Source organism: Mus musculus, chromosome 13, assembly GCF_000001635.26.
Source record: "Mus musculus strain C57BL/6J chromosome 13, GRCm38.p6 C57BL/6J".
NCBI lineage: Eukaryota > Metazoa > Chordata > Mammalia > Rodentia > Muridae > Mus > Mus musculus.
This window is the reverse complement of record NC_000079.6, coordinates 27,600,893-27,611,192: the sequence shown is the minus strand read 5'-3', so window position 1 is coordinate 27,611,192 and position 10,300 is coordinate 27,600,893. Positions and strand designations below refer to the sequence as shown.

General features: G+C 32.7%; 1 protein-coding gene across 2 annotated transcripts; it reads left to right on the top strand.

Moving 5' to 3' along the window:
• Positions 1-610: 610 nt before the first annotated feature.
• On the top strand, positions 611-9,381 carry Prl7b1 (prolactin family 7, subfamily b, member 1). 2 transcript variants are annotated; one of them, NM_029355.2, is made up of 6 exons: positions 611-701; positions 4,124-4,299; positions 4,992-5,030; positions 6,569-6,676; positions 8,303-8,482; positions 9,044-9,374. In NM_029355.2, exons 1-6 carry the CDS (start codon positions 671-673, stop codon positions 9,263-9,265), a joined length of 756 nt encoding a protein of 251 aa, NP_083631.1. In that variant the 5' UTR covers positions 611-670; the 3' UTR covers positions 9,266-9,374. The 2 variants fall into 2 exon arrangements, with proteins under 2 accessions (NP_083631.1, XP_011242659.1); XM_011244357.2 differs by lacking the exon at positions 4,124-4,299 and having other exon boundaries at positions 622-701; positions 9,044-9,381.
• Positions 9,382-10,300: the final 919 nt, after the last annotated feature.

Below are 10,300 nucleotides of genomic sequence, written 5' to 3'. Positions count from 1 at the left end.
GGACAACTTTCAGCATTGGAAGGACTCACTACATGCTAATGCTAAGAGCAAGCTTGGCAAGATATGCCAACCAAAAGAATACTGGTACAGTAGTTCTGACAGACAGCATCAACATTGTGATTTGATTAAGGGCCAACATAAATGGGAGAACCAATGCTTTGCATTCTAAGATGAGCAAAAATTGTACCTTATAAGTGTTCAGACTATACTAATTATTCGCCTTTCCTTGTGTGATTAATTGAATCACCTGAACATGGTGGTCCAAGGGTAGGAAAAAAAATCTTATCTTATTATATAGATCTTAACTGCCTCAGAAGTCATAGAGTGTACAAAAGGTTAGGGAACAAATGCAAGAGTCAGGTGAAGCAATGATGTAATAAAGAACAGCATACTACGTCTGGTCTGACATGCTCATTGTGGATCATGAAGTCAACTTGGATTTGTACATATTACTGCGGTAATAGTGATGATGACGTTGATATTATCTGATGCAGGACAGTCATTGAGAAAATGTCTAATGATTTATAACGTATTTCCTTCCTGTTACAGCAGTAAGTGGCCTGAGGACAATCTGCTAAAGTATATATGAGGTATGAAGTAAGGAGACATCAGGACACCAGTTTAGCAGCCTTTTCCAGTGCCCCACAAACTGTGGAGGAACTTTTCTGAGATGAATACATCATTGACTCAACTGTGCTTCTGTAAGTAACCTCTTGATAATGCTTTTCTGAGTATATCTGAAAAACTTGTTGGTTCTTCAGGGCTCCAAGATGGAATCCTTTTGAGAGAAACCTGTCTCATATTTCATTTGTTAACAGACATTTTTATTTGTTCAAATAGTACATCACCATGATGGTAAAAATGGAAACCTAGGAAGAATATTTACAAGTTTATTATAGACAGTTTACACTGGTTTGCAAAAATGGGAACCCCTTTCATTATGCCAACTGACAGTAACTAATTAGTATTCCTTCTCTTTACTTGACATAAAGGAGGAAATGGGCAATATGAGCCAGACCTAGTGGTTTAGGATCATAATCTCTATGCTGGGACAGTAGAGATAGATGGGACCTTGAGCCTGACTGGCCAGCCAGTCCAATTCATTTAGAAAGTTTCAGGGTAGTGAGAGTTTCTATCTCCAAAATATTAAATACAGATGTGGTTGGTATTTAATAACATCTGAGGTTGTTCTCTGCCTTATATACACATCTGAACACATATGAAAAGGAACATAAACATATATACTTTCACACTCAAGAGAAAAGTGATAGAATAATGTCATCTGTTTGGATAGAAACAGTACATGTTTAAAAATACTCAGAGGTCAGGGCAGTGTTTAGATGGAAAAAATATAAAGCTCAGAGATTGGTGTTACAGAAATTAAAAGGTGGTAATTTTCTGGAAACCCAAGCGTCAATAACTTCAAATTGTCACAAATTTAGAAAGAAGAAATTATTATTTTATTGTTTTGTTGTTTCCTTAGCTGTGAACATGAGTTATCCTACTTGATTATTTGACTTCAAAAATATTAGTCTTGTTTTGGAAAATTCATTTGGCCAATAGGTTTAAATGGAGGAAGCTATGCTGCATTTCAGTGTATTACAGTTTGAGTTTACACAGTATTAGCACTGCTTCTCAACTGTCCCCTACTAATGTATTCATAAATGCAAAGCAATAAGAAATCATTCTGTCTAAGCATCTTCACTAACCTCCTACACGATCCATGCTATTTGAGGACACAGCTTTCAAAAATTGTCATGAAAATTTACTGCTTTTTAAAGATCTTCATCTTGGTTCTTTTCTACCACACACCTTTAAGTTACCTTTTATTCACAAAAGGTCCAATGTTTATAAATAAGTCTTTAAAACTAAATAGAACTCTTTAATTTAGCCTTTTTGCATAAGTGTTGTATAACTGTTTTTGAACTAGCATTGTAGCAGATATGGAGTGAGTACTTGAGAAATTTAACACATATATTCAGTACAAGTTTTTTTGTATATCATTTTTTCCCACAGCTATTCTGAATCAATGATTTTCATGTTCATTTAAATCAGACATGATTGAAAATATAAGTAATGTTAGCAGGCCATAAATTTTTCTAGTATACTTTTATATACTACATAGTTTTATTGTTACAGCAATTTCATTTGTTTATTTATAAATAATAAAACAATGGCTGGTTATAAACATTAGTGTTAAAACTTAAGCTAGGCAATGATAGTGATATGTGTCTTTGACCCTTGGCTAATCTGGAGTAAATTGAATGATACTTCAATAAATGTGCAATTTAGTGTAGTTGTTCATGCTAGATTTCTGTAGGTAACATTGATAAGAAAACATCATTAATGACAACCATAGAGATTATGAAATAAAGAACAAAGATGGTGGTTCATTTTAATTCCTCTTAGATTATAAAAAGTTCTCAGATGAAAATCAGCAAGCATATATTCAAGCATATATGTGTGTTTGTGTCTACATACACACACACACACACACATACACATACACAATTTTATATTACAGAAAATAAAGTCTACAACAATTATATTTGTTAAAAAATAAGCATTTAAATAAGGAGTTATATAATGATTTAGCTATGTAGTCAAAATATTCTTAGTTCCATTTTATACTACAAAATTTCATATTTTTAATTTTTCTCATGTTAATCTTAAATTTTTCCTTTGTGAACTAAAATATTTTTATATACTTTGTTTTGTCTCTTTATTTGGCCCCTCCTAGATACTTCTAATCTCCTTAGCCACCCAACTTCAAAATGTCTCTCTCCTAAAATGAAATTATAAACAAACACACAAGAGCCAATAATATAGAAAATGCTCAAAAATAACAGAAAAGACCACATATACAAAACAAAATTAAACAAAAGAAACAGAACAAAACATGGCATTTGTTCAGTTTCTTCAGTTATAGGTTGCCAGACTTTGCCTTGCCTGTTAGGTTGGACACATTTAGCGTTATGAAAGTTTGCAAGGAATTTGGATTTTTTTCAAATAATTTCTTTTTTTTTTAATTTTAGAAATTCCTTTAGAGACTATGTCAAGAAATAAAAACATGCTTTTAACAGTTTTTTCTGTTGCTTATTTCATTTTTTGAGAGTGTAGCTATAAAAACTTACAAGTTTAGTTTCTATCTTTCTGCTGAATTAACAAATTTATAAAGGATCCAAGAGTAATCATGCTCAAAAATTTAAAGATGGTTGTCAAGATAGAGCAAGAAATGTAGATAAAATAATTACTAGGCATAGCTACTATACTCGTGTGATCTAAGGTAAAGTTTGTACTTTAAAAAAAAACACTGACTCTCAGCATTATAGATATGGTCTCTGGCATCCACATGCTCAAGATGGCACCCAGCTGTGTATGGCATGCACATGTGGTATATGTACACATTCACGGTGATGGCCTCTAGAGAGTCTATCTCACCACCAATGAACTGGGCTCAGGTAAAATCATTTAACCCTATGGTTCTCTTTCACCTGCTTAGTTTGAGAATGCTACAATGGCACAGTCTACTCACAATGTCATTATAAAAATAAAACTTATATTAAAAAATCAATTGTAATCCTTTGCATGAAACAGAGATATATAGCTTTATTATTGTAAGCTATCAAAGCCATCATTGGCTACCTTTGTCATGACATTATTCTCATTTTCACTATAAATACCACGTAATCACTAGTTTAAACTTATGAGGCCTGAATATGCAAATAGCAGATAAAGTGTGATGCCCTTGTCAAAATGCAAATATTGTACATTTACATTGAATTTGACCACACAAAAAAAATCAAACAAACAGACAAATCACCAAACAACAGGATAAATTCCCAAACCCTTAAACTTTCTGTATTCAGTAACTTTAAAACACCACTCTTTTAAAATGAAACTGTTTAACAATTTTAAGTCTAAAATGTAGAAAATTACCAAGCTCTAAAACTATATATTTGGGCAACGATGTATTTATAATTACTTTTTCAACTGTAAAATACAGTTACATACTATCATAGAATCACAGAGGGCACAAACAATACAGTGGAAGATGCTAGGCAGAGATAGTGTTGATAACCTCAGATGAATGGATCACAGAACAGTTGTTTCTCTGTATCAGGGGCACTGCAGATACTGTTGATGTCAAATCTTCTCCTGTGGGAGGACGTGGTCTCTGTACCCACAATTGGCAGTGGATCAGGTGTTAGCGAAATGCTCACCGAAGACCTTTTTGATGATGCCATCATACTGTCTCAGCACATCAATAGCCTTGCTATAGAGACACGCAGGATATTTGTAAGTACCTCAGAGGCTTCAGGCATTGTTCAACAGTGAATGTCTGTGTGAGAACTGAAAGTGTGCCATAGTTTAATAGAAGTCACCATACATCAAATTTCAGGTAACTCACCTTCACATATCAAATAAAGCTCTGACTTCTGTGAAGCAGCACAAGGAGGATGGAGCAGTCCTGATTTCTTACAGATTCACAACAAATGACTTTATTAAAAATAAAAACACTTTTCTCAAATGTTGTTTCATAGAATTCAGAAAGGCATAGGCACAATAGAAGTCCTATTTTCTGAGCTTGCTTACAGCATGCATTGTCAGCTGCTATTTTCATTAAAGTGCTACAGTTATTTAATAAAGAAGTTAACAGTGAATGGAATAGACCCAAATTAAACTGAAGTAGATGCCATATAAGTAAAAAAAAAGTCATAGATATTCAGATACCATTAAGTGTTTCTAAACTTTATTTAATCATTCCTATTATATACCTATAGATAATGCTTAGATAATAGGAGGGCTGCACAAACAAGCCCTCTCTTCCTGATAATTATATGTTACGTTGTCAAAACAATCAAGATCAAAGAGGGGAAAAAAGATTAGGTTGGAGTGCCATAATGGGCATCCCACAAGATGTATCTCTACACTTACATCGTGTGTTCATGCTGATTTTCACTCATGTGTTTTCTTCTGTCTTATTCCAGCTATCCAATAATTTCTCATCAGACATGTTCATTACATTTGTAAGTATTTCTTTTACTTCCAGCTTCTTTACAAAAGAAGCTTTTGTGGCAATGATTGTACTACACTGCAACTTAGATAAGAAAGCACCATCAGCCCAATTTCCCATAGGATACACACATAAGTAAAGGAAACATCAGCCAGAAATCATGCAATAGAGTTAATAATTATTTCAGGGAATCTCAGATTTATGATGAATGCAGAAACATCTCAAAAATCTTCTCTAAATTTCTTCTACTAAAAATATCTATCTGCAAATATAAATATAATGTGAAATAAATTTCTAAAAGTTGTCATAGGGAAAAACCCTGCTATCCTAACCATGCTGGTATGGAAACTGTTCCTAATGCATTCCTCACTGAGCTCACTGTATGTATCCAAGATGTAAGCATTTTCTTGTAATGAAGTGTACAGATAGAATAGAAATAATCTAAACTGAATCTGTGTCAGGTACTGGGGGCTACAAATTATAGCTTTCAGTAGCCCACAAATGCTAGGAATTGTTATATAAGTTTTCTTTTACTTGATCTTACTCATTAAAGGGACACATTTAGAAGTGGGGATAAGGCCTCTCTGCTGAATGGCTGTGTATTACTAATTCTAAATGAGCCAGTGTCAAAGAGAAGAAGGCAAATAAAGCCTCAGTCTAATGAGGTGCAACTGTAGAATGTGTCCCTGAATTTTACATAAATTCATCCTCATGCCATCCTTTTAGCTCATGTTTCTTTTCATTCTCCAGTTTAAATTGATAATCTTTTAAATTCTTAATCTTCCTAATGATAAATTACAGTTTCACAAATTATATATTAACTTGAAATAACTGATATTTTATAATATAGTTACAGAAGTACTATGTTTAAAGAATTATATATTTATAAATTACTATTTTGTATTTTAACATTTCTTCATTGCTTTTACATTTTTTAAGGTGCCTATATTTGACAACTAATTTTTTTCAAGGGTAATTCAATTTCACTGAAGATCTGTGATTAACTTTGTGAGTTACTACAAAGAAGAGTCTACTTGTGCAATGTCTTATTGTAAGAAACATTTTCAGCCACAGGAAACAAGAAAACTTAAGGATAGATGGATATATACTATGATGTTGCCTCAAATGTAACACAAAGATGGTTTTTTCAAAAAATCTTGCTTTTTAAAAAAATATTTTTTATTTTTAACATTTCACTTCAAAAGAGTAAATTGTAGATAACAAAGAAGGCATGTTAGTCAGTAGAAAGAGACAAAATTGTTCACAAGCAAAATCTTAGATGAAAACACTTTTCTCAAAAGTTGTTTGAGAAATTTTACAAATGTTTGTTTGAGAATTTACAAATGTATATGTTTGAGAATATATACAAAATGAGAGTATATATTTCATGGGACAAAGAGAAGATTTCAATTAAGTTCCTCAAATTTAAGTTCCTACAATAATCCCTTTAAAAAGCACACATTTACTAAATGGATTAATAGTCTGGTCATGGGATGGTTTTGCAACATTACTAATTACAACGTACTTGATTTTTATTTCTAACCTCTACAGACATTGCAATTTAACAGACATGATGAATTTGTTGTCAATGGTCTCAACAGTTGCCACACTTTGCCACTCAAATCACCAAAGACAGAAAAGGAAGCCAAAAGGATCTCAGTGAGTCTCCTGCCTATGGTTTGATCCCAAACCTTTAAAGTGGTACACTGGCTGTGCCATGCTGTAGACTATTATAAACACTGTAATAAATGTGGTATATATTTCTTTAGGAAAATCTAAGAAGGATGAGTATTGAGAAAAATTTCCTACAGTTCATGAATAAGAAAAATATTTTTTCATATAATTGTAAAGCATAGCTAAATATTATTCATTTAGATGAGAACACAGCAGCAATCATACTGTACCTAGTTCACTAATCATTCTGTTAGAAACTTTGACCTGAATTGGACACCTATGTTTAAAGATACACTTATGTGTATGTATAAAAGCTGGTAATGCATTTATATTTATTATATATTACCAATACACTCAGAAAATTCTGTATAATGTTACTTAGGACAAAACCATGGCCTTAAATATAAAAGAATATCAACTTAAAATTGCAGCTATGACTTGTAATTCTTATGATACCTCCTGCCTGATTCTCTGCCATAACTAATTTTGAAATGATTTTATTTGAGGATCATACTGAAGTGAAAGAATTGAAGTAAGTGAGAAGTGAGCAAGAGGGAGTGATGAAATCACTGTGAAAACAATCTACATCAGTGGACATTTCACCAACTACTGCATTCACTTCACTTCAGTGTCCTCTCTGAATATAATATTATCACACCAGTTAAGAAAAGCAATTTGAAGATTTGATAAGTTAATACAGAACTTTTACCAAAAGCATGCACAGTAAGAATTTGAATCTGTTCTTCTGGCAACTTAAGCACTCACTATTGTGATATGCCCCATGCTCCCAAGATCCATCACCATTTCCTGTGTTCCTTCCCATCATTTCTTTATACATTTTCCTTTGCAAAGTCCATTGGATTTCTTCTCTACTCTTCATTTTCATCTCCACTAGCATAGGTAATAGATATCTAACATAGCAAGTATTTTAAATATGAACTTTTTGTATGATCCTGGTATTGAATACATATAGTAGGGTATACTACAGTGCGATTCCCACTGATGCTGGTAATGAAGCCACACTGTGCCTTCTTCAACAGCTTATGCAGATAGATCACTATTGTGCTAGAGACAAGGGCATGGAGGGAAGTAGACTGAGGAAAGTCCATTTATAAATGCCATATTTCCTTTATTAAATCTTTGTTCTTATATACCAAAATAACCTAAGAACATTAAATGAGTAAAATTGTTAATAATTTAATAGGTGTAATGACTCTTCTTGCACCATTTGCCATTGACACTGGTGAGAATTGTCTTTCTGGATCAGGTCCTGTTGACATCTACTGAAAACGAGTAAAGCTTGCAATTCTCATGAACAAGTGATACAGTAATATTGACAAGATCTTATCAGAAAATCAAGTGGTACAATGAAAATACAGTAAAAGCAACATGGTGGTTCATTAGAAAAAGTAGATACTATTTAATATAGTGTATTATTTAGTAAAATGCAGGAGAGTGGCTGAAATTCTATAACTCTCCATAGTTTCATCTTCAGAAATATTCATCTTTCCATAAGAATAGCAAATAAATATTTTAATTGTGCTTCTCTGATTAAAACTAAAGATACTTCATGCCAATCTTACCTTAATATAATTTCTTACATTTGTGTAGCTGCCAGACTTTATGAATATGATACTAAGTATACTACGAGCCTGGGACAACCCTCTGCATCACATGGAGACAGAACTCAAGAGTATGCCAGGGGCGCCCTTTGCTATCCTTGCAAGAGTCAAAGATATTGAGGTAAAAAATAAGATCCTTCTGGATCGCATCATGAAGATTGCCAAAAAGGTGAGACATATTCTTACTTTCCACTTTTTATTCATAAATGATGTGGTATATTTGGTGAATCATAAATTTTGAAACAACTCATTATACAAGAGCAAATTATATGCATTCAGTTTTGTATAAAATCTTGCCACTAAGGGATAGAGCTGTTCCTCACAATCACTGGGCTATTACCTTTACTGGAGGGGTGAAGTATCTCTTAACTATGTTATTACTACCATTTCTGGCTTCTATATACTAAAGTGAGAATACTGTTAACAACTAATCTATTCTGACTTTTTCAAACGCAAGTCTGTGATCTTCAACGTGACTTAACCCAAAATATTATACTTCATCCTGATTGAACTTCATTTTAGTAAATGCTTACTTGCAACTTGCCTACAGTTTGGAGGTGATTAAGGGATATTTTACTTGAGTTTGGACACATAAAATCTATTGACACTAATTAAAGTTTACATTGTTGACATTATAGTAATATAAATCAACATATAGTAATATAAATCCAAACATGTAAAGGAACAGTTAAACAGAAAGAGTAATCATATAACTATCATTTCTCATTAGGTTAAATATGGATTTGAAGAAAATGAAGTGTATCCTGCTTGGTCAGAGCTTGCATCCTTACAGTCAGCCAATGAAGAATCAAGATTTTTTGCTCTTTATAAATTGTCCTATTGCCTATTTGTTGACACAGATAAGGTTGAACATTATCTTAAGCACTTGAAGTGTCGGTATTTTGATGGTTACATGTGCCAAGACTCAGTAAACCAAATTAATCTTCTCTAATCAGTTTCTTCAAAGTTTCTTTTAATTTTCTCCCATTTGAAGCTATCCCTTTATGTAACACAACCCTTCATAAGCAAATAAAAAATAAATGCTTTAGATATATCCAAATATAACAATGCATTTGTCAGTATGTTGATTCATTTAGTAATAATTACATTAATAGCATGGATACTTTTCTAACATAAAGAAGAGATGCTTTAATGGCAAGAGAGGCAATTGACAGAAGAATCATAGTAAGTTAATGTCATTTATCATCCATTGGTATAATTCAGACAGTTGCTGGAAACTTTTATCTTGCCTGTCCTGGGAATTTTCGTTCAAACAATATTAGTATTTATTCCTCAAATTTAAAAAAAAAAGGAGACTTTTTCACATTGAGTCATGAGTGGCTGAATTTATTTTCAATTTTGGTAACAGTATGAAGAGTCCCTTTCATTAACAGTGTTAATTGTCAATGGTTTCCTTCATCTCACCAATTTTGAAAGCAGTAAGATAAATAATCAAGTATTTTTTGAATGACCTTGATAAAGATGTTAAACACTTTTTTGAGACATTTCTTAGACAAATATATTTCTTCTTTTGAGAATTCTTTGTTTAGACCCCTATAGCCTACAATTTGATTTTTTGTTTATTTGTTTGTTTGTTTTTCAAAACAGGGATTTATTATACATGCCTAGTTTTCCTGGAATTCACTCTGTAGACCAGGCTGTACTTGATCTCACAGAGATTCCCCACTGGGCATGTGTCTTACATGCTGGAATTAAGAGTGCTTTACTACTGCCAGGCTCTTGATTTTTTTTTCTCATTTCTTTTTTTTAGCTTTTGACTTCTTCAGTTATTCTGAATGGTGATCCTCTTTCATGTGTATGTCTGGCAGAGATTCTCACCCATTTTCGGCTTCCTCCTTAATGGAATGTTACTTCTGTAACAGAGAAGAATTTTAGTTTAATGAGATCTCTTAGGACAATTGTTGGCTTTAATTGCTGGTCAAATGGAGTCCAATTCAGACATTTCTTTCCTTTACTTTTACCCTGA